Genomic DNA, 26,704 nt, shown 5'->3' with positions numbered 1-26,704 from the left:
ATGAAATGTAAGAAAGTAAGAAATTTCTGATTTAATAAAAGAGAATAAAGCTTCGCGCTATATGTAGTTGCAAAGGGGAAATGAAATTTGCATGAAGTGTTTTTATTTCTTAAAATATGGGGAATGGTTTTGTCTGTGAGATTCTATAAAAAAGCTGTTCATTTGTTTAAAAAAAAACAATAAGTTGTATAAGGAAAGGAAAAAATTAGTATGGTTTCATATATTAGACAAAACGTATCATTGCTCTAATATATTATTTAATCAAATCTATAAATTCTTTTTTTTACTAAGGATAGTGAAATTAATGGTAGTTACCAATGACGTAAGCGAATTTCAAGAATCATTTTTGTTAATTATATAATCAAAGTATGGTAAAAGGATTTTTAGTGCATCGGCAATTCTATTAAAAAAAGAGAGATGATAATGGATGAAAAAACTGCACGATCGAAAATATAAGATTCTTTTTAAAAAATCCCAGTTTGAAGTAATAGGTGAGATCGTAATCATATATGCTTTATGTATTTATTAGTCCTTTATTTTAAACTAAATAAACGAAAAAAATTCAAATATTGTTCATTTTTTTCATGACACTTAGAAAGAATACAGAGGGTATAAATATAATGGTACACTTTAAAACTTGATAATTAAATCATGTTCGGTATAATATTTCAAAAAAAAAAGTCCGAAAATTATGAGTGTTTCGAATGTATGAATTCTTCCTCTAATAATCCATATTGATATAAAAGATTTATGTAAATACGTAATTATTCAACGTTTTAATGAATTTGTTTAAGCCATGCTGATTTCCATTCTGATGTTGAAGAATTTTAGAGAAGATAACTATTTGTACTTCAATTTCGGATACTATTTTTGTTGTTTCTTATGGTATTTACCATAGACAAGCCGGCTGATGAAATCAGCGATTTTAAGCCTGTGAGAGTGTCTCTTGTTTCAGTAGCGCCATCTAGGGCCAAGAGTACGACGTAGTTACTCGTGCGTCACAATACTTTTTACGGGGTGGACTTTATTCATGCATTTCATTCACTCATCCACCAGTACCCCTAGTGGTATTGTCTCGACATGGAGGATTTTGTGGCCATGACAGATTTATACTTGCACCAGCTATTACATACATGGTGAGTCTTCGGCCGCGGGGTTCGAGCTCGCAACCCTAGGGATGCGAATCAAACGCCTTACAAATCAGGCTATCCCGGCCTCTTCGCATGCTATTTATGAATTAATCGAAAGAGAAAGCGTTTAAATATAAGTTAAGTCACTCAATGCTATTTTCAATTTCTTCAGTTGATTTTGCCATCCAGAATTCGAGCATTTCCAATATCTGACAAAATCTTACAATCTCTAAATTGATTTGAATTTTGAAACTTTGTGATAATTTACATTTTGTCTATTTATTATTTATTTAAAAGGCATATACATTTTTGATTTCCCGAATTTTTTTTTTTTTGTATGCGATGAGAAAGTATTATAATCTGCAAAAACTTGAAGCTCAAAAATTGGACGATTCTTCGCGTTTCAAATATCCTCGAGTGTGGAAAACATGTTTTTAGAATTATGTCTGTCTGTCTGCCTGTTTGTTTAGACAATAGCTCAAAAATATTTGCAGACAGATTGATGAAATTTGATATTTAATAATTACTTCGAATTTGTAAATTTCTATCAAATTTTGAACAAAAACCAATCAGAAGTCTGTCTGTCTGGTTGTACGAATGCAAGTCAGAGAACAAATGAATGAAGAGTGCTAAATGAATAAAATCTTATACAGAGATTTGATATTTTAAGTGATGATCGGTATCCAATTTTAAACTAAAACCGACAAGAGGTTGAGCGTCTATTTTTAAATGCATGTAAACACTATAACTGAAAAATGTAATGATTTAAATATATGAAATTTGATATGCGATCTTGTGATTACATTTTTAATTTTGTATCCAAATTTGGTTTTAATCGTTCAATTAAAAGTTTCAAAATTAGAGATTTGTGTTCTGGTGCTTTTGTATTAACTGCATTCAGCGATGAATCGTTGAAAAGAAATCGCCAAAGATCTCACTCTAATAAGCACTTGCGATCAACTACTGTTCACCAATAGCATACAGTTAATAATATCTAGTACGTTTCTTCGAGAATATACGAGGAAACTTCAGGGAGTCTACTTCCGCTGATTTGTAAAAAGAAACGAATTTAAGATGAGCAATGAAAAACTAAATTAAGTTAGTTTACTGTTCTTAATATACATATATAACGAAGCATGCATCGCCATTTAAATAAAAAAAAAATATTAAGCAGATTCCGACTTTTGTACGTATAAGATACATTCTTATGGAGGGACATAAATTTTCTGTTAAGAACCATCCATTCTTCTTACCAGAAAACGCTTAGTAACCGCGATTCAAGAAGATTTAGTTTATTTATTTCAGTTGTCGATTGCAGTGGACTTACATTTGTCTAACTCTAAGCCGCCCTCACTTATCCCTCGGGATCATCCATCAACGCTCCACCTACCCATAAAAGACAAAAAAAAAAAAAAAAGTATTCCATTCGAAATGGGGTCCATCTTTCTCTCGTTCCCCTAAACCCCTGATTAAGAGGCAGGCATTAAGAATGTAATTCATCTGACGTCTGGGGAGGTTGGCTAATGAAAGAACAACTTCTGGGTTGAACCTATTTAGAAAAGACAAGGCTTCTTCAATGCTTCATATATTTTTTTACCTCCCTTTCCACTCGCAAACGGTATTAATGCTTTCGAAACCCACTTGCGAGTGTCGGAGCAATTAGAACCTAGGAGAAGAAGGCAAGGGCTGTTGAGCTAAGAGGGCCCTCTATCGAGATCTTAGCAGTTATGTTTTCCAGATGCTGCCGGGGCTGTAATTAGGGGCGTAGGCAATTATTTCGGGGAATTATTCTTTTATGAAAATGAATGGTGGAATTGAACTAATAATGCTCTCATTCTCTCTAGAAATTACCATTTCCTTCCAGAAGTACTTCAGACAATGAGCAGACACTGGAATGGACTTAAATGCTCAACGCTTATTTTATTCCAAAGATGTGAAATAAACTTTATTTCACTTACTACCCCCAGCCTTTTATGAGAAATCATTTTCGTAAATTTAATTTTAAAGATAATTGCAAAGGAATGTGCAGAAAGCATTACAGTACCGAACACTGGACGTTAATGCTATTACATTGAGAAACGCCTTTAATTAGACTCTGGAGGGACATCATAAAGTAATGAATTTATTAAATATTTCTCTAAATGGAATGGGCAATTATAGAGTGGAAAGTATTTTTAAAAGTTATGCGCATTCCAATCATGAATTTATGATTAATAGTAATCCTATGAATGATGAAAAAAAAATCCATTTAGTTTCATCAAATATGCTTGTAATTAATAAAAAAGAATACTCACTCGTCAATCTTCTCGTATTCTTCTTGAATATGGCGCATTTTGAATTTAATTTCTTCTTATAGTGAAGAGAATTGAGTATTCATTTTGCAGCTCTCCATTTTGACCGTCTGAATCCGAAATTTCAAATAGATCTACAATTTTTATGACAAGCTCTCAAACTATTCAATGATCATGTTTGCTAACTTTTCTATTTATCGTAGGAATGTACACACCAACATTAAATTTCTTTAAAAAAATTCTCCCTTGAAGGAGTCTGTCTAAGACATATATCTAAAATATTTTTGTAAAAATTATGCGTAATTTTAATTAATTTATTAAAATTAATTGATTTAATTAATTTTGTAAAAAGCTAATTAAAATTCAATCATCTACCTTCATTTTTTTGTCAAATACTAGTTGATATTCCCAGGATTAAAATATTATCAAATATATTATTTTTAATATAGAAACTACTTTGTATAAAATATAGGGTGTTCATTAATTATTGTCGGGGTTTCCGTACCTCATAACTTTCGAATAAAAAATATTACGCAAAAACCGATTGCGTATTCGTAAATTACAACTCAAAGAATTTTATTAATGATATTAAAGTGTAAAGCTTGCACAATTTGCACTTTATAGGCATTCAGCTGAAGGCGATTATGTATTCGTAAATTACAACTCAAAGAATTTTATTAATGATATTAAAAAGATTAATGAATTTGCACATGGCTGCCCTTCGTGGCTCGTAACACATAGAGACGAAATTCGATTTCCCTCCAAGTGTTCTCTAGCATTTGTGGGGTAACATTTTGGATCGCAGTAACAATTCTGCGCTTCAGTTCATCAAGGAAGGGCACAAGGGTGTTGTACACAATGTTCTTCACAAACCCCCATAGAAAGAAGTCCAGAGGTGTTACATCTGGTGATCTCGGAGGCCCTGGGATTGGTCCACCTCTTCGCATTGTTGCCACGTAAAATTCTTTGAGTTGTAATTTACGAATACATAATCGCCTTCAGCTGAATGCCTATAAAGTGCAAATTGTGCAAGCTTTACACTTTAATATCATTAATAAAATTCTTTGAGTTGTAATTTACGAATACGTAATCGGTTTTTGCGTAATATCTTTTATTCGAAAGTTATGAGGTACGGAAACCCCGACAATAATTAATGAACACCCTGTGTAATAATAAGTGTGCAAAATACTTTTCAATAAGTAATTATTAAAATAAAAGAGAAATTATAGCAATAACGATATGTAGTTCAAAGTCTTACTATTACACAGCATAAGAATCAGTACTTTTAATTTTTCTTATTTCAAAATCATCTGCATTAAATTTTCTAAAGAATTAATGATAATTGAAAGAAAAATTGAACCGAAAATGAAATTGGTATCATTGAATAGCTAAAATTTTTAATTTAAATTGATTCTTTTTGGAATAATTTCCTTCAAAGTGTCTGTAGAGGAAAGCAAAATATTGGTTAGTTTCTTATAGCCTGAAGCCATCAATCTTATTTAACATCTGTTTCATTTGCTCACATGATCTTTATTTCCTTGCTGCCGTTTGGGTTACTGATTTGTGCTCATTTTTAGGCATCGAATGAATCAAATAAAAGCCAGGTAAATAAATAAAATAGAAATAGAAAAATAGTGGTAAAATAGTTTGAAAGTTAATATTAAGACTTTGGAATGTTTTTAAAAAATAACAACTGAACGAAATTCTATGCAGATATTATCACTGAAATGGTAAAATTTTGAAGTTGAAAATGGTTTTAAAATATTTCTTCTAAAACAATTTCCCCTGAAATTACGGGGGTGATGGCTAAGTTCTTATTAAATTCAAATTAATTGTGTATTTAACTAATTCTTGAATTCTGAAAATTGATAGTAATCTTTCTTCTGCCTTAAATAATAAGTGTGCAAAATTTTTCTGAATTCACACAGTTGTTTAAGGGATGTTGTTGTTGTGGTTTCTTATGGTACTTGCCATGGGCAAGCCCGCTGTTCGAAGACAGCGGATTTAAGCCTGGGGGGGAGCGCCTCTTGTTTCTATAGTAGCGCCATCTAGGGCCAAGATTAAGGGATGTGGAATATACATACATACGTATCCGCGATTACTTTTATTTATATTAAAATTATATTCACATTACAAATAAATATAACCGCAGAAAATTAACTAGTGTACAACGGATTTTGCGATTCTTGCATCGAATTTACCATGCCTCTTCTATCCGTAAGCTAAACTCTGTCGTTCTTCTGTAACCAATTTAGTCTTCAAAAATATGTATGATCGTAATGTATGTTTAAAAATATATATGAAAAATATGTGTTCTTTTTAGGCCCTTAAGTGTTATAATTGTAAGCAAAAAATTTTATGAAATAATTAATTTGTCATGAAAGCATTGCAGCATAAATATGCATATAAAAATCTGGTTAGAAATCAAATTACAAAATGCTGACTTTATCAAGACGATAATGCTCCTATCCACATTGCTAAAATAGTCCAAAATTGGTTTGAAAAGCATGACAAGGAAGTAGAACGGCTTGCTTGTCTTCTTCAGCCTCCTAAAACGGACATTTTTTCGGGCATTTGTGGAGACATTTGGAGTCAAAACTGAGTGCTCGATTTTTTCCACCGTCTATACTTAAGGAATTGGAGACTGATCTCTAGAAAAAAATAGTGTCATATTCTATTAAATGTTGTTCATGTCCTCTATACATTCTTTTTATAGAGGACATTATGCATCCTACAGGATTTTACTTTATTTTGATAGTTCATATACACAATGAGCAGAACAATTACCAGGCTAATAAAATAACACCTCTTTGACATCCATCACAATTTAACGTTTTGGAGGAGGAGTCGTGAGCGTTAAGCTATGCAAAAGACTATTAATTGAAAATAAACACTATTCATATTTCTTACATAATTAACTCAATCATCTTAGATAAGTCCATATGTGCACTGTTAAAGATAATACAATGTTAAAAAAACATTTCTTAATTTCCTAGCTACTGGATAAGCAGAATTACAAAGACAAAGTATAATCTGAGAATAATTTATGTTAAGTATTTAAATAAAATAAATATTAAGAAATAGATACGTTACTACAACAAAATATTAGTATTGTGCATTTTTGAAACTTTTACCTTTTTCTTTCCTGAACTTTTCTACCTAAGTAGATTCTTTTCCATGATTTACACTTCTCTACTTCCTTGAAAAGTGTAAAATTAGAGAAAGAATGTATATTTTGACAATTGAAATTAATATCTTTAGGTAATTATAATTAATAGTTGTTCAATTGTTAATTAAACTATCACAATATTCAGAGAAATGCAAATAACTAATTTTTTCGAAACAAAAGTGTTTTTTATCACATTGTTTATTCTCACATTACATAAGATCTCTGGGATAAACCTACGAAAAAGTGAATTCCCATATTTAAAAACGTCATAAAATTTATGATCTTTAATGTAAATGTTAATTTGATTTTCTAGGCCATATGATATAAGTGAGTTTCTTTATGTGATAGCAATCATCATTTAGCTTAAAATGCGCAAATAAAAAACAATTTCATTATATGTATTGAATCGATTTAATTAATTAAGCTCGAAGCAAATTGGAAATTTTAATACAGATAAAAGATTTAACTCTATTTATTGAAAAGTTTTTTTCACCTCTCTTTAACTATGAAGCATTTGTAATTGATCTTAGATAAAACTTATTATAAATTCAAATTTTCGGAACTTAATAATATAATAGATTTGATTCATTAATCTTTATACTATTTTCAAAATTTATTTTTAGTTACATAGCAGTGAAAACGTGCGTGCAACTAAGTATGTACTGAATATCGTCACAAAGTGCATGAGTATTAGCGCTGTCATTAAAACGAAGAAAAGTACTATTGTAAAATATATTTACAAAGATTTGAAAAATTTTTAAAAAATGTACTGAATTAAAACTAGAGCCATTAAAAACCCATTTTATGAATTTTTTTAATGGTGTCAAATGTGCAAAGGGGGACTTTTATACAAAAATATTCTTCGAAGTTAACAAGAACTTTGCAATTTTTTTAAAGAATACGAATATAATTTAAATTTTCAAAAACGATTTCTTTCTGAGAACTTATTAGTAAAAAAATAATTATGAGTCAAATTTACTATATTTTGGTCTGAATGATTTGGCTGCCTTGCAGAAAGATTGAAACGATGTTTTTATCGAGCATGTCACATAATGCAATTTTGCACAACATGACAGTCTGTAAATATTGTCATATTAAAAAGTAAGAAAAAATATAGTTTTCTTCAAATGAACATCATTTTAAATGCAGCTGTAAAAAAAAATGTATTTAAACTGTTCTTTTAAGTATTAAATCATATTAAAAAATGCATTTAAATTGTTCTTTTAAGTATTAAATTGTATTAAAAATGTATTTATTGTTCCTTTAAGTATTCAAATTTTTGAAGCATCTAAAGTAAAGCAAAAAAATGAAATTTTAAAATACTTTTTTTTGTTAAATATTTCTGATGTCATCATTGAAATTTGAATGTTGGTGTTTTGAAATTAAGGAATACAGACAATAGTATGCCTATTTCTCTCTCTCTCTTTTTTTTAATTTTTAGAAGCATTTTTAAAAAAAACCAATGATTTAAGAGATATTTAGCATATGTTTACCTAATAAATTCTTTCTTTTATATACTATATCCTTTTTATTTAAATTATAAGAATAGATACTTTTCTAATGAAAATAAATTCTACAAGCCAAATAAACGTAAAAATTCTTCGATATTCATCTCCATTCACTTAGCATCCGAGATACAGCTCTTCAGGTTTACTAATCCTCCCTCCAGGGGGCGTCGCGGATGCCATCGAGAAAGGGGGTCGGGCGTTCGACGGAGGGGTGCTCCACTTTCCAGACGATTTCAGCAAGGGTCGGCTGTTCCCGGATTTTTCTCCCGGACTGAGAGCAATTTCGCGCAATTAGCCTCTAACAGCTCTTTTATCTGCCTGGGGGTGTGAGTCTCGCCGAAACCGATTACCTGATTACTTTTTAATTACTTTATCGATAATTCTAGCGCGATTATTACCTCTTTTCGGCATTGCGACCCACCTTCCACGTGGTGATGAATTCCCTGGACGACACCTGACTTTTCGGGCAGGGATGGAAAATGAATAGGATGTCTGCCCCACTCAACTTGACAACAATGATTCATTCATTGGATTCCAGCTGTAATTAACGACATCGGGAGGAATGGTTTGCTAGTGGAGAGATAACGGTACGTTTGATCATGGAAAGCAGAGCCTTTGTGATTTACGTGAGATATTTGTAAACAAACAATGGCATAGAGGATTCTCGATGAACTGACTTACAGAACTGGATTTGATGAATGGCATCAGAAATTTCATGTTCCAGTTTTGATCGTAAAATCTTTCAGATATAATTAATAGCAAGTTCTTTTTCTATAAGGAGTCGATAGAAGAGTCATTGATAGATGAATAATTGTGTCTCATGATTCATTGATAAAAACTAATATGGGAAAAATAAGAAGTTTTTTTTCCTCTTTATGTACATCGTTCTGAACCCAATTTAATATTTCCTTATCTGCTGTTATTCTGTGATTTAATACAAGAACTATCATTAATTTTCGAGATTTAATAATTTTGTAAATTATTGTAAGAGAAATAGCATCACAAATGCAGTCTAAAAACGTATGAAAAATGGTCTCTTATAAATTTTTTGAGGAAATAATACATATTATCTCTAAAAACATTTTGAAGAAAACTTTGTTGTGAACGCGATTTAATGCAGCTATGCTTCAAGAAATATTTGATGGAAAAAAAATATGATGATGAGACTTAATTGAACTATTATATTGGCTTCATATATAACAGTTTATATAAATTATTTCGAAGTTATCAAAAAGTTTTTAATAAAATAAAAATATCCTCCTAAAATCGCATTGACATAGGGGTCAAAACAAACATAAATACTCATATAAACAAATTTCCACTGTTATTCTATTTATATGTCTTACATCAATGAGAATGGATCAGAAAATTTTCTAACTTCTCTGCACTCTCAAATAATTACTCTGAAAGTAATTCATTAAAATGTGGACATTTAATTTGTTATATCTCCATCAAAGGTCTGAATTTTCACGTCTGAACTGACAATAATGAGATATCCAAATTTCCAAGAAGGTTTAAAATGAAATCTAGCTTTTGATCTCCTCTAAGATGGACTTAACCGGAAGATGCCGTATCTTTCGAAGAATGCTCACCGCGACGCTCGTCTGTTGTTCTGTCATGTGTTACCTCTTCTCGCATCACCCCCTGACGATCACAACGGGGGAGGAAGGGTCTCCGGATGAGGGAGAGTACGACGTCCGGACGTGGCTTCCACGTCGAATCAAGTCCGGATCGGAAGAGGCTGCCAGCAATGTTTCCGGAGAACTGGAACGTGTGTGGGGCAACGGCGGAACCCAAAAGCGATTGCCCCAGGCCCTCATCATTGGAGTCAAAAAGTGTGGAACTAGGGCCTTGCTAGAGTTCCTGAGGCTGCATCCGGATATTCGAGCGACGGGTCCGGAAACACACTTCTTCGACAGGTTTTACGATCGAGGATTGGAATGGTATAGGTAAGTTGCTGATTGGCATGATAATCTTACAATACTGGTTATAATATTCGTAAATTGCAGTTAAAAGATGTTTCGAAACACTTTATATGGCAGACCTTCGAATCTATAACATTAAATTTTATATAAAATTTCTTCTATAGTAGTAGATAACAGTACTAAAGCGTTTTTCAAAATTTCTATTAGATTTTTAATTAGAGAATTCTTAAAATTGAAAAGATTATACTCAATCATTTCGAAGCATATCGTAGCACAAGAATTAAATTTATAACATTTAAAATTCAAAAATTAAGTCTTTTAAATAAATTTGTATTTGATTTGTATAAATTTGTATTTTTAAATTTGTATTTGAGCAGTTTTTTTTTCTATAATTATAATCAATATACGGAATTTCTTAAAAATTCCGTGTATTTATTTTCTTTTTCCTTTTTCTTTTTTTTTTATTTGTTGTCAGTATTTATTCACACAAACTTTGCGAAAATATTAATTACAATTTTTTTGTGTACACATTATAGCTGCAGTATGACTAAGAGAAAATTTGGATTTTTAAAAATTGCAGTAACTATTGAATTTTATTGCCATTTGATTTTGACACGTATCAGTTTGTTCATTCCAGAATTTGTTGATTCCTCTAACTAGAAATGTTTCAGTTCCTAAAGGCGATTTTTTAGAAATGGTCGCTGTCAGTTTGTCTTGTCTATGAATATCGAAAACTACTGCAATCATCCAAATTTGTATTAGATATGTTACCGTTAAAGTATATAATGCATTATTTCATAGAATACCTAGTTATTCCATGAAATAACTGATAGTGTCTATTAAAGTGTGTAATATGTTATTCATTTGACACTTATTCTATGAAATAACTAGGTATAACTAATTATTCTATGAAATAACTAGGTATTATATAAATTAACTAATGAGAGACAGTTAAAGTGTAAAATAAACAATTTATCTAAAATGAAATTAAACTAATGATAGACAATTAAAATGAAAAAGAAGCAATTTATCTAATTTATGCAGCGTATAAACGGCATTTATGGAAACGTACCATAAAATCATTTGTTACAACAAGGATTACTAAAATGACACTTGGAATTACAAAGAACATTATTTCTAAAACAAAAACATTTTTTGTTGACACACTGGGTTTTACACTAACATTTTTTAAATCCCTGACAGTACCTAAACTTTGAGCTGTAGCAACCGACCGGAGCGATATTTCTACATCCGGTACTTCTTCGATTTTAATTAATTTTTGTTCGCAGACACTGAACTGGGATCGGGAATATAATTGTTTTATGCGGCCGTTTCTTGTGTCCAATTGCAAAAATCCTTCTTCGGTTATTTTTATGATGATAGCTAAAATAGATTTGGCCTCACCTTTTCCTCTGTCAACTTCAGGCACTGGGATACGGACGGTAAACCCTACAGAGGCTTCAGAATGAGATTTATCCGACATTAATTTCATCTTTTCCGCTTGAATTTCTAAACATTTTTTTAGACTTTTCTCTTTCTCTTTGAATATTAAGTTCATTAAAACACAATTTGCAGATTTTCTGCTCAACTTCATCTTCTGAAACATAATCTTCCGAACATGATATATGGACAGGCTCCATACATTTGAAGCAAACTATATCTGGGATTATTTATGGGATTACTGGGATTTTCGTAATGGGATATAGATTATTTTACACTTAAACGGGCTGCAGATCTTTATTCTATGAAATAACTAGTTAAACCAATACAAGAGAAATACAAGAGAGTTTTACACTTTAACGGACACGATCAGTTATTTCATGGAATAACTAGGTATTCTATAAAATAACGGATTTCATACTTTAACGGTGACATATATATCATAAATGAAGTTTTAAAGTTCTGTAAATCTCCATTGAGTTATTTAGGGAATGAGCTGCTAGATCATTTTGGTAAAACTGTCATACCAAATCCTTATTCTTATTTCTAGAAGATTTCTAAATGTCATATTCGTCAGAAATTTAAGGCATTTTGAAAGTATTTTTTCCCATATGCTTCAAGTATTATATGCCTATGATTATGATAGCAAATTAATAATTAATGAACATTTTACTATCCCAATAAGTGATGAAAGACCCTCTCATACTCATCTAGATTTGATTTAGTTAATAATCCTAATTAAGTTTGAGATACCTTCACTGTAATTTAGTAACTATGCATTCATTTATTATATCACTCAGAACTTTCATTTTTTTTTCAATGGGTCATAATAAAACCTGTGTCAGTTAAAAATTATGTCAACAAAAAAGAAATTTGAAGCCCATTTTTAAGATATGACAACTGCATGAACAAGCTTTAAAAACTTTTTTATGAAATACTATCAACTGTTGAATTTATTTCTTCAAGCTTTTTTATACGGCCTTAATTATTTGATATAGAAATTGTGATTTATATATTATATTATGATGTGCTCTTGTATTATTGATTTTTGTTTGAATTCCTTTATGGAATGAATTGCATACCATACACTTATTAATATTTGATTAAGAAAGATTCTCTAAAAATATTAATAAAATTCGAAGAGAGTTTTATCAAAAATTTAAAAAATTCTCAGAAGATGAAATTTGATGTGTTGTCTTGATACCAAATGTATAGATTTTTATCAAATTTTGTACGAAATCCATTCACAAAAATATCTGTCTGACCGAAATAAAAAATGGATACAATAACTAAGGAAACAATAGGACCTATATAAGAAAACTTTAGCAAACGGATTTAATATCTCACAACGATTTGGATAAATGAAATTTTTACATAATTTCAGCCTATAAAGTATATATTTTTAACAAGATTTAAACCAAACTTATAAAAGAGTTTATTGTCTGTCAGTCTATACATTCGCATGCATGTGAAAATGATAACTAAAATATACAAGGATTTAAACAAATGAAATTTGTTACTTGATCTGCTTATTAAAATTATAGTTTGGTATAAAATTTCGGTTTTAATTGGTGAGGGGAAAAAGGATCTCAAAATATATTTTCGAGTTTCTTTATTTTCCTACGAACCTCAAATCTCTTAGAGAGGAATTAAAAAAATCTGAGCTCTCGTAGTGGTTATGACTTTACCTAATATCTATAATTTTATGTGAGGAAAAGATAATATCTTTATGAGAGTTTGCGAGTAAGTTTTGGGGAGACCGTTCTCGCAGGTTGTATTTATTTTTTCAGTTGATACATTCGGTATTAATCGGAATAAAGATGTTTTTATTATTTGTGTTAACAAAATATAGACTGTGTGATTATCATGAAATATTCACTTAAGCGTTTTTTACACTTTCACATTACTAAGCAAAATTTTAAAAATTCCGTAGCATAACAAAAATTATAGTTATCACATTAGATTTATCACTATTTTGGGAGTGTGATGTAAACATTATTCGAAAGAAAAATACATGAAATAATGGTATTGACAGAATAAAAACACACACAAATATATATATATATATAAAAATTCATATATTATACATTTATGTAATATACATTTTTACGTAAAAAATACTGAAATACAATATAATCACAATTTAATATTTAGAAATTTTATTTTTATAATTTGTCTTTAATTCAGGCATCTTTGAAAATTCTGTCTATTCATTATAAAAATTAGACGATAGCGTTGTAAGCATTGAATGGGCCTGAATCTGCTGTCAACTAATATTTTCAGATTCAATCCAGCGGCCGCGGTGGCCTGGTGGTAAGGCCTCGGCTTCGGAATCGGAGGGTTTCAGGTTCGAGACCCGATTCCACCGAACCGTCGTGTAAGGGGGTCTGTTGCACGTTAAATCCGTTCCTGACCAAACGTCCTCCCGCTGGTGTGGTGTGGAGAGGGGGGTGCCAGCTCAAGTGTCGTCCTCGTCATCTGACCGCGGTTCAAAATTACGAGGTCCGTCCCTAAATAGCCCTAGTGTTTCTTCAAACGGGACGTTAATACAACTAAACTAAAACTTCAGATTCAATCCGCGAATTAATTATGCCATGTTTTCCAATCGTTAAAATCAGATATAAGATATAAAAATAAATTCTTTTTAATTATACATTTTATTATCAACTAAGTAAACAAATTAAATCATTTCTTAGAAAAAATATTGTAAAAAAGTTATGAAAGGAATGAATTTATTATTAGTTTTAATAATAAAATTCGTCTTCAATATGTGCATTTAAATAAGAACAGGAAGAAAAGAATCAAGAAAAGTTTATTCCTTAGCGCGTATCAGCCACCTGATTTTAAGACGTTTATCGCCTGAAGAATGACAAGCTGGGTAAATAACTTAGAAAGTGACATACTGAGTGGGAAAGAATGATTTATTTTTCTGCGTGATTTGACGAGGGACGACGGTTTGACGTAGCATCGGTGGTTCAGTGGTAGAATGCTCGCCTGCCACGCGGGCGGCCCGGGTTCGATTCCCGGCCGATGCAAAGTTTTTTTTCTCTTTCCTATCATTTTTTTATCTTTAATTCGAGAGTTAATTAGAGAGTTTAGAAGGATTAGTTTTCAACTTATCCTTCAATTGTAATTGTACTCGTCTGCAATGCATCCGGGATGGAGAATGAAGCATGACGTTGCAGTTCGGAAAAAATAACAAAATTATCTAAAAGTAATTATTTTCTGTCACTTAACTTTTTCTGTCACTTAGTTCAGAAAATAAGCAGGACAATAATTTTAATCAATTAAGATTATTTTTACAATATGAATGCTGTTGCTTTGTTTAAAAGGTTTTGAGAACCGTCAAGACGTATAAAGTGTTAATACAACAAAAGATTAAAAATATGAAAACCATTTTTGGTTTCATAAAGAAAAAAAAAATGTTCTTCTGGTTAGTAAAAGTAGTTATTTAATTTTAATTTATTTTATTTGGAGATTTTATATTATCATTACGAACATTTTTAAGAACATCATATAAAACGTTTTTTAAAGCAGAAAATAAGCGACATTTATAAAATTTCGTCAATAACAAATAAAGATTTGTAACATTTTCAAACTCGCGACATATCGAAGAACAGATTTCTGAGTTAGGGATACCAAATTTTATTTCTGATTTCAATTTTATATTTTACTTTTCATAATATACTAAAACACAAACTGAACATCAAAATTTTTTTAATTTCTTCTTATTTTCAAAACAATATTTTCAGACATATTTCGAATTTTAATTAGAGATTTTATTAAGTAATAAATTAATGTAAAAACATAAAATGAAAGTATTTTTTTCTATTAAATCATAAATAAATTAAATAAAAAATAAATTTTTCAAAAAATTGCTCCAAATTTCCAAAAACTGCTTTTTTAAATTGTTCAAAATAATTTTTTCATTTAATTTTTTCTCAGATTGAATTAAAATTTCCTTACATTTTAATCCAATTTGAAAACACATTAGGTGACGAGCGCAGTAAATAGTTCTATTTAGATAAACGTTTAAAATTCATTTTACCTTTAAAAATTTTATTAAAATTATTATAGTAAATCTTAAATAAGCAAGTTTGCTATCTAAAGAAATAATAACCTATTTTGCTACTTATTAAATTAGCAAAAGGGATATTAATCTTTTTCTTTAAAATCGATGATATCTAAATCGTAACATTTAGTCTCTAGCTCTAATCCTGTAGCGCTCACTTTTTAACATGTGTCACGTTTTCTAATCTACAGCCTCATTTACCTAATTAACGACCCAAATAATTAAAATAATTGAAATTATAATACTGGTCCAATCCAAGTTACAGAACAAATTTGGCTTTTTCGGTTAATACTCATATACTCTAAATGATGAACCATTCTGCCGTAATTTTTCAAATTCATAGCTTTTTAAAAGTATACCTGCTTTCAAACTTCATTTTAAATTATATTTTTGTATTCCATGTGTGAACTGCCTTACAAAAATACGAACTAATTCCATTCCTCGGCTCACAAAGTAAAATAAAAGAAACGAAATATTTTCATTATCTGTTTTTTTAATTAATTTTCACTCATTTCTATCTCTACTAATAATAAAGGATAATGCATGTGTGTGTCTGTGTATATCTGTGTGTTGTTTTAGCTCTCTATAGGACAGACTGTTAAACCTAAAGTTATAGGATTGGTATAGATATTTTTTGAAAGTAGAATTGTGCATCTCGGATTTATTTATTTATTTATTTTGATATTTTAAAAACTATCTTAATTAATTAAAATTGAGAGTTTCATTTGTTTTCACGACAACGTCCAAAAATACAATATTATTGTGCAAAGACGAATTTTGCATCTAAAAATTATTCTTTCGATCAAATAATAATTGGGTATTTTTCTGGATTTTCGCAAATATCTTTGTCTGATTTCGATACATTGTTGTTTCGAAATTCAAATAGTTTAAATAATTCAGTATATGGTTTCATCAAATATTTGATCGTGTGAATTTCGCCCATTGTTGAAAGATATGGAAGGAGCACACAAAAAAGCTTGAATGACAGAAATGTCGTGTCAGCTGTGGCAATAACTATGGTTGAATCCTAAGAGTTATTACTGTCCATGATACTACTCTCCAGTGGAAGACACGTCCCGTCATCGGTAGAGGGTAACCATCCCCACTTCTTATCCCCATTTTTGAGATGCTACTCCCGGGTGGGAGATAGGCATTGTATATAAAAATGACCTTACAAGAAATTATATTCATTTATAAAAAAAGAACAAATTTAACATTTACATTTAGCCATTTTACAAAACAACAGCTTCATCTTTTAACGCATTACATTTTTTAAAAATATATATAAACTGCAAATGAATATATTTCACGTTCAATAGCTTATTCACATCACAGTTGGAACCGCATCGTACTTCCATTTCGCTTGTTACAATGCTAATTATCACCAGAATAATGTTGTTAAATTTGAAAAAAAATTTGCTAAGATAAAGATTCACAAATATTTATGGAAGATTTAGATAAGAATAAATAGACAATAGAATGGAAAAGAATTTTACTTTCACAAGGATGGAATGAATTAGTTTATAATGTAAGAATCCTTACTTCATCTATCTCAACAGAAGTTGACTTTCTCTGACTCTTGCTGAAGGACCTCCCCCCCCCCCTCCCCTTCTTACAGCAGCACCAGTTGCATTGTCGACCCTTCTTTCATTCCCAGTCGCAGGGCCATTGGACTCACCTTGGAGGAAGTCAAGCACCCATCGTCTTTTATGACTGCCCTTCGGAGCGGCTAATGGACGGGGGAGGTTTCATGCCCGACTGGAGAAAAGGCAGCTACTTTTATAAGGGGACTGAAGTAGGGGAGATAGATAGCATTCGGAGCATGTACTGGAGCGTAGAGCATAGAGTAATATTGTTGCAACTTGTTTCGTTTGACTACATCGATCAGAATAGATAGCAAATCAACTTTAATGTAGGCTCGTGTTTCTTAGAAGAAATCAGAACTGAAATTTTGTAGTTTTCTCTAGTATTTTTCTTCTTGCGTCCTTCTCATATTTGAAGCATAGAAAAAGAAAAAAGAATTACAATCGCCAAAATAATTCGAGCACGAGATTTTTATGAAACTTCTCGTTTTAGAACTCTCTTTCGAAAAAGCATTTTTAGAATTTTGTTCGATTATCGGTTGTTTATGAATGGATTTATTATATTCTGTTTATGAATGCAATAGATTCCTTTTACTAAGCGTTAAACTAATGAAATTTGGTTTGTTATCATTTCATCACAAGTGTAAATTTTTCATCGAATATAAGATGAAATTCGTCTAGAGAGAGATTGATTTTTCTACAATCAAAATGCAGACAATGAATGGAGTTATCACGCGGTTTGCCTATTTGTAAAACTTTAAATATTCGGTCACATTTGGCGAAACTCTATAGATCCGTCTATATGAACGTCATAATTCGAAATGCAAAAACAACAACAAAAAAGGATGAATTTTCAACAAAGGATTTTATGATGAAATTCTGTAAAATTTTGTATCAAATCAGTCTGTACTTTACAATCTATCTGTCCATATATATTTTAAACTTGTCTTAAATTACCTTCTTATGCTAAAAACCTATTTTTTACCGAGAATCGCGATTTTTTTCTTTTTATATTCTTAATTCCTTAAGAATCTATTTATATAATACATCTTTGCAATTATAAGAGTTTTTATTTGTTTTACTCAGTTCTTCTAAAGTCCCAAAAATTTAAATGAAGTTAGAGAACAAAAAATTCTAGTATTATAAATGAAGTTTAATTAGGAATGTTTTTTTTTTTTTTTTTTTTTTTTTTTTTAGAAAAATGTAGGTTGGGCAATAAATTTTTAAACATGAAAAATGCAACGGGAAGTAAATGGAACAAGTTATTATAAAGAATTTTCTGTTTCATATTTTAAGAAAGTGCGTTCATGTTGACAGAAACTACACAACAAAGAAAAAAAACCAGACGAAAAACTTTATCGAATTCTTATGCTGAAAAGAAAATGTAGCATTTACTCGCAACTGTTTTGAATAGGTGGTGACAAAAATTTTCTCTATGAAAGGTTTTTCCTTTACACAACAAATATATAACACATTTCGAAAGCAAAAGAAAAACAGAGTCTGCTCAATCTGGCAAAAATATGTTTCAAAAATATTTTGATCGAAACAGTTGTTTTCTTTATCGAAACCAAAATATGATATTAAATTTTAGGATTTGAATGAAATTTCTAGTGGAAGAAGAATAAAATAAAATCTTATACTTTTCGAGAATACCTTTAAAATTTTTATTAAAACTTATATACAATAAGAAAATAAATTTTAATTTGACTTGTTTTTGAATTTTATTACAAAATTTCAGTACATTATGTCAGACAAATACAAAATTTTAAATAATCGATATTGCTTTAGAACATTGCAGGAATTAGATTGCACATTGAACACCTGTCTTTAAAATGTTTGTATATTTTTTTAAATTTTGTTTTTCTCAGCAGATTATAGATGCTTCTATGAAGTGTCCCGATTTCGCTCATGACTAATACGTTTAACTTCCTATATATATATATATATATATATATATATAAATCTCTTCCGTTCTTTAAAGTTTTAAAACATTGTTTTGAATTTAGAGAAGAAAGCGTAATGTGATTTCGGGTTTTATTTTGCAATGAAAGTTACAAAGTAAAATCGGTGATATTAATATCTTTATAAATGAGAAAATCTCCCAATATTTTTGTGCTATTAATTTTCCGTCGGTAATAATATTCATATATGCAAATAAATACCCATTCGCTGAAGCTCTACAGTCCTATACAGCTAGGGGGAAAATTAACATCAATGACAAGACCAAAATCCTGATTCAGTCTTCGTTTACACTAGTGACGTTTGAAATGAACTCTCTAAAAGTGCGTGTTTATACAACTGATATAGTCGCCATTACATCCAAAAATAGTGAATACAATTTTCGTTATCTAATATGAGTTATATTTATATTTACATTTCTACAGTCTAAATTATATTTACATTTCTTGAATTTACTGTATGTAGGATAGCCATAAAATAACTTTCATATTTGGAAGTATCTATTGTAAACCAGTATCTAAAGAAAACAATATTTTATATACAGACTCTGGAAATCATAGAGATGAATTCCAGATGCACACACACAAAAAATAAACACTAAAAGTTGTTGCTGTAATGTTTCATATTCAAGGAAGATCAGCACAAAGAAAATGTTGCAAACAGGTCATGGGATTTTAATATTAATAAATAAAAAATTATTTTCTATGAACTTTATATTACGTATAATTCATTTTTTTATTCCAAAGCTCCAAATTTCTCATATCAACGATTTTTATTATTAATATTTTAATTGATAAGTCCATGTCTTCCATAATATGTGAATGAATTTTTTTTTCCATTCTAATGATTAGTTTTAGCAGTAGATACCTTCAAAACAGGTTATTTTATTATAATCTTACATTTAATTAATTTTAATTGAGACACAATAAATTATCTATTTTTTATTATTTAAAAATATGTATTCTCTATGCTTAAAGAATGAAAAAAAAGTTTAATGTAAACGTGAATGGTTTTAGTACGACAATCGACCTTCTTGTTTGTATTAGTCGGACGTCAAAAATTGCACCTTCTTTTTATTGAAAAAAACAAAACAGTTTCAGTAAAATATTCTTTTGGAATAGAAAAAGACGTGGAGGATAAGCATATGATCAAATGTCCTATAAATAAATATATAGATGATATACAAATGTAGGCTTATCGTATGGCTGACTCCACATGAATGGCTTCCATTAAAAGCTCTAAATATAAGGAATATTTTCATCCAGGCAATTGAATTTCCTCTTTACCTTCAAATATTAGATTCTAGCTTGATGCTGATGGATATGAGAAATTGTTAATAGATAGGGGAAGGAAATATCATGAAATGAATCACTCCTGCTTGCTATGGGGTTATTGAGTTTCCAGATTTTAGAATTTCGATAAGTTATAGTTATTTAATAATTTATCCTTGAAATATTTACCAATAGAATCGGTATCTGATATATGCAGTACTGCTTATATGGCCACTTCAGCGTTAGTTTTAGCTTTTATTAAATAAAAGTCGTAATATCTTTAAAAGAAAGCCACGGAAATAATTAGTTTTCTTGTGGATGAGGAAATATGTGATCTCTTAGCTTCCAAAGCGATCATTCCAATTTTGATTTCTTAAGTTTATCTTTTTTTTAGCTATTAAATCGAAGAAATGAAATATACTACTGAATCTGAGAAGATTTTTTAATACTACATAATAATTTCTGATGACATTTGCAAAAATATTCATAGTTCTTTCAAGCGCCCCAATAGATTCCATAAAACCTGACTATAGAAAGATAAGTACAATGGTGATTTCGTGCCCCTTATTATTTCAAAATTTTTAAACTTTTTTGTTTAAATTCTTATTTATTTCTATTGCATCATATTTTTTAGCAATGGTTACAAAATTTTTAAGATTATAATTTTTTAAAGCTCTTTTAAAAATGTTTTTGAATTTATCTTACTTATATTTCCAAATAATTAAAAAAAACAAAAACTTTACTTCGCTAAAATAAAAAGCTTTTTTTCTTTTTATCATTGCCTTTTTTGATTAGATAAGAAAAAACTTTATACAATTAGATTTATTCTAAAAAATAGTTACCTTTGTAGAATATCACCTTCAAAGATGGAGGTTTTAAAATGGAAAACAGCAATCACAAATAGAATTCAAGTTTTTTAAAAGAGAGATAACAGTAATAACCAAGTATTCTTCATTTTTCTAGCAATTTAACACCCATCACAATTTTAATTTGGCCTTATTACTTATTAATAATTTATTTCAAATATATATTTTTTAAGAATGAGTAATACTTTTTAAGCTGCACAACTTGCTATCAGTTTCAAGATCTTCTTCCACTTATCATAATATTCATTACCCATATAATGTATTTTTGAATCGATAACTTTGTTTTATTATAAAAATAGGAATCAAAAAATTTTGAATTTAGAAAGTTTTTAAAAAATGAAATTCCAGCAATAACAGAAACAAATCATTTTGGCATTTACTGTATAAAAAAACAACAACAGAAAAGTGAAATGCAAATAGAATCATGAAATCCGTTCCATAATGATTGCAAGAAACCCACAAAAAAACCATGCAGAATTTCGAAAAAAAAATCAAGCATTTCTGAGCTTTTTCCAAATTTTATACCGTCCCTAATAAAAAAATAAAAATTGAATTTTTGATTATGGGGTGGGGAAAAGAAAGAACCTCTATAAAAAGCGAATTTTGAGTGGAAGTCCTTTTTCCGACATGCACACCAATATCCATCTAGCGTCACCTGCCCATTTCCCTTACGCGACAACATCCCCCAGGTCGACCCTTTCTCATGGCGGACCCTTTTTCCCTTACTATCCTCCCCTCTTCCTCTTCCCCAAATCTGCTCAGCACCCCTAATGATAGGTTGTTAAATGTTTTAGCATTTCATAAGCCCCCTTCCTTGTTTGCAGAAAGGAAGAGGATCTCTATTGAAAAAAAATGCTCTTATTATCTGTGGGTAATATTCAAAACAGCGTTTGTGCTGTAGTGACACAATAGGGTGATGGAAGGAACTGTCAGACCACATACGGTGCCACATCTTTTTGATGCTATAATTTTTCTTTTATATATATATATTTATTTATTATCGGGATGTCCCCCCTTCCATGCATTGATAATGTCCTTTCAAATTTATTTAGCTAATTTTTGCCGGGAGTTTTTTCCATTCCGTAGTTGTTCGTTGGATATTTGAGAATTTTTAGGAAAACGCACGGAGGAATTGAAGTAAACTAGAAGCATATTAGGGGAAATTGGACAATAACTGAACATGAAAAAGGAGGGAATCTAGAAAGAATTGAGAAAGAGGGATTTGTGTACATGTAAAAGATATCCGTGAAATCTTTATAAAACTAAAATATTCACTCGCACGATTGAGATCTTTTATTATTTTTATCTGGCCATAAATATAAAACTATTCCAAATTCCTTTTGGATATTATCACTATGTCAGAATCTAATAGTATCTAGAATAGTGCTATATACAAATTCTGTGAAAAAATAATACTTCTACAGTCGCTTAGGTTGCAATGTAAAATATTTCTGGCATAAGTAAAATATAAAGGATGTTTAAAATTGGATATCAGTGTCTTATTTGCTTATTGTATCTCTTAAATCAATCTTATAACAATACAAGGTTGTTTCGAGGTTATTCGTGTGTATCCCACAACGAATAATTATGTGGCCAAGCATACATAATAGTAAATAATAATAAAAAAATTAATAAAAATTACTTGCTTGATTTTTTAAAATTCCTAATTATATACAATTATTAATAATAAACCGCAACATTTGCGGACAGTTGATTACCCGTCGTGTTACATCGGAGTATAGTTTCTTGCAGCAATAATAGCAAATTATTTAAGGGCTTGAAGTTGGAGCCTGACTTTACAAATATTTACCAGATAGATTTGAAAACATTCAAAAATTGGCATATGAAATTATTTTTATATTTGGAAGTAGTTATTGAGTCCAGAAAATATTTTATCAGATTAATGATTGTAAGTTTCATAGAACGTATCAACGTGGATCTGTAAGTTCAGATTAATGTGTTTTAGTTATAAATTTGATTCCTATAAACCGAGTAATAATTACACCTAAAGATGATATCACGAGTTTCAAAGTACAGTGCAGAATGTCTTTGTAAAGAATGCGGAATAATCGCGAATTACTGAAAAAAGAAAAATTTTAAACGAAGAGAAAGTTCCACATGTAAGAACAGCAGTAAATGAACTTTAATAAAGAGTTTTTGTGTGGGGGGGAGGGGAATGGGGTTCATTTAGGATTAAGCGTATGCACCTACGGTTCCAACTGCCTTATTTGAGAAGAGAATCAAAACTGTCTGGCTCTAGGATTCAAATCAAAAGAAGAGACTAAGACAATCGAAATCAATTGCTCTAGGACGGATCCGCATGCAGAAAGAAAGTGCCTATTGCATTAATATTTTGTCATGTGAAAACTGCGCATATTATTGAAAAACTGTAGATAAAAAAAAATATTTCAGTTGTTCTTTAAATTTTATGGGTCCTTTATCAAGGTTATTACGAGTTATTAAATACTATTACTTAACTTTAAAATTACATTATTCATTTTGAAATATTCGATTCGTTAATTAGCCATAGCTGTCGAGTTAGTTCAAAGGTAACAAAAAAGAGTTTACGCCGTAGTACAATGTAAGTTAGATGTTAAATGACCTGCTCTGTGTTAGCTTGTTATGAATATCCAGATGTTTTGGCGGATTGCATCAACTCATACTTAGAATAACAAATAAAAAAAAAATTCAAATTCTCATTCCATTAGTCCTAGTCCTGATTAATATCTACTTTCTCGTACACAAAATATACAAAGACAAAATATTATAATCATCAAAACAAGTGAATTTGATATTCTATTCGATGTACAGGAAAAGGTAAAATGTTAAATATTTGGACAATTTCTGAATAAATAATGTTTCAATTAGGGTTAATAATCCTTTGTGACGGAGAAAAAGTGAACTCTTGGAGAATTTTTCTTCCTTTGAATTGCAATGAAATTTTAAATTGATATATAGAAACAAGGAACCTTTTGTAGCAAGATCATTTCTTAAAATTTAAATACCTTCACTCGATCTGGATTCAACTCTCAATATTAGCGATTTAAATCAAAAGGAAATAGCAAATGTTTACCGCTAACTAAAAAAAAAAAATTGTGAGTGTTCAAAATTCATTCGATTTTTTTTTAAATATCCTATTATTAAAACTGTTAAACTAATTAATGTATACGGTAACTGTGTAAGTATATGTATGTGCATGCGTGCTTGTATGTATGAATATGTGTATGTTGGCATTCAATAAAGCAGAAAGTTTCACCTAGAGCTGCCGAAGTTGACACAAATATATTTTGGAGGATGAAAGTTTGTACTTTGGTGCAATTTTTAATTAAAAAAATAGATTTTTAAATTTGAAAATTAAATTTAGCTAGAGTTTTAATTTATTAATAATTAAGTAAGATGGCAACGTTTATCCGAGATAACTTTTTAAAACTTGTTGAAAATTACTTGAGAAAATTAATTTTTAGAACATTTTAAAATTTAAAAGAACATATGCTTAATGATATCCATTTAGTAGTGTGCAGATTTTTCCTTGAGTTTTGATGGTTTTTATAAAGTGTTGTCTTAGCATAACAATATATATATATATATATATATATATATATATATATATATATATAGTAGAATAAATTTCAAACCATTTTTTTTTATTCATTAAGTAATTAATCAGGTGATTTTCTTACATATCTGAAATTAAAAAGAAAAAAAAAAGATTTCTTATTATCTGTGCTATTTACATATGGAATAAGAAAATTAAGTTATAGTACTGTGAAAGGAGGCGTGCATTTATAAGCTAGATTATTCCTCAATTAATGGAACTTGACTAAATTAGGAAAATTTATTTATACTACATAAAATTAATTCCATTGCATAAAATTAATCTTATTTGTGTTAATAGAACAATCAAAATAACATATCTCTAATGTCTACCATAATTTGACGATGAAAATGGAAATATGAACAATAAAATTATGAGTAGGAAACACATACAACATTCCAGGTACACCAGTTGATCTCTAAGTGTTTGGATTATTGTAAAGGCTGATTATTTAAAATAAAATATGAATAAACAAAAAAATTTTGACTTTATTTAATCGAAGGCTTGCTTTAAAATTTGTATAATTTTTAAATTGATTTAGAAAAGAGTACTAGATTAAAAAAGATTAAAAAAAGAATTATTTCCAATTTATACTGCAAATAAATGTAATTTTTACGCTTTATCTTTACCGCTTAAAACGCTTAAATCACGTGACCTTGAATTAAATCTATTATAACGCTTGAACCCATTATTATTATTATTTTTTGTTCCTTCTCTTTTTTTAATGTTATTTGGTCTCACTCTTCCACTTAGAATCGAATTTTTCCTGTAACTCGATTTTTATCTCTTTTGTCTCTGAAAATTGGTTAGCAGGACTCTGAATATTTGCATTTTCAATTAAAAACGAAAGAAATGAAAAGAGATTTCTTATTCCTTTTTATAGAATTAAACGAACACGAATTTATTTAAAGCAAAAAGAAAAGAAAAGAAGAAAAACAACTGGAAAAGAAAAGCCAATAATATATATATATATATATTTTCTTTATCGCACACCAACTTAAGCGAGAGAAGTGTTCGGCAGATAAATCCTCTTCCATCCCCATTCAGAGTAGAAATAAAAAAATAAAAAAAAAATAAGCAGACCACGATTTTCTTCGCTTCCGTAAGACGAGTGGAAAAGAAAAGAACAAGAAAACAATATGGCCGCTGGGAAAAGGGATGATGGGAAAAACGGCTTCCGCACACACACTGGATGAGAAAAAAGAAAAGAAAGGTAATTTTTGTCTCGTGAAACTAGCTTAGATATCAGTAAGAGGTACGAGTTAAAACTCCCCGCATTCAAATTCCAAAAAATTGCCTTTTTCAACCTAACTTTCTCGTGAAATTTGTTCTCTAAATAAATTAATGTTAGAGATTGTGTTAAATATTTTTTGACTGTAAAGAAAGAGAAAAATATCGATGCAATTTATAAATGTAACATAATTTATTCTGTTAGTAAGTAGTTAAAATTTTATATTAAAGTGATTCTATATAGAGATCTAGAGGATGTGCTAATTTCTAAGATCTAGGGGGTCTATAAAGTGCTAATTTGTTTCTTATAAAATAAAGAAATTAAACTATTTCTAACATATTTGTTAATCGTCACACATTTGTAGGGTATATCAATGCAACACACAATATTGCTTGCTCGGTTATTGAAATTTATGTGAAGAGAATGAAAAATGAGAATATTCCACAAAAGAGATAAAACATTACTATTTGTATTCGAAATGGGTTTCAATAATAAAGGGTGTCCCAAAATTAACTCAAGGTTTGAATTTGCCACCATTCGAGCAGTATAGTGTTGGAAACCCTATTAAGAAACATTTGACAGTTAATAGTTTAGGGTTAGTAAAAATGGAGTGTTACACGCTAGAACAAGGTGTTAACTCAAGATTTGAATTAAATGAAACACA

At 29.7% G+C, this 26,704-nt stretch overlaps 1 protein-coding gene and 1 non-coding gene across 2 annotated transcripts in view; both read left to right on the top strand.

The window, feature by feature from the left end:
- The first annotated feature begins 8,334 nt into the window (after nucleotides 1-8,334).
- LOC129966015 (heparan sulfate glucosamine 3-O-sulfotransferase 3B1-like) overlaps nucleotides 8,335-26,704 on the top strand; it is a 34,290-nt gene continuing 15,920 nt past the window's right edge. The window contains exon 1 of the mRNA XM_056080348.1: nucleotides 8,335-10,047. Coding sequence (XP_055936323.1) covers nucleotides 9,647-10,047 — 401 coding nt within the window. The 5' untranslated portion in view covers nucleotides 8,335-9,646. The remainder of the gene's footprint in view (nucleotides 10,048-26,704) is intronic.
- Trnag-gcc (transfer RNA glycine (anticodon GCC)) lies at nucleotides 14,428-14,498 on the top strand. Its single transcript has one exon. It is a non-coding gene; the product is annotated as a tRNA-Gly (tRNA).

The sequence above is a fragment of the Argiope bruennichi genome, chromosome 4 (genome assembly GCF_947563725.1).
Source record: "Argiope bruennichi chromosome 4, qqArgBrue1.1, whole genome shotgun sequence".
In the NCBI taxonomy this organism is placed as follows: Eukaryota; Metazoa; Arthropoda; class Arachnida; order Araneae; family Araneidae; genus Argiope; species Argiope bruennichi.
Note: the sequence above shows the minus strand (reverse complement) of the source record. Positions and strands in the feature narration are given on the sequence as shown.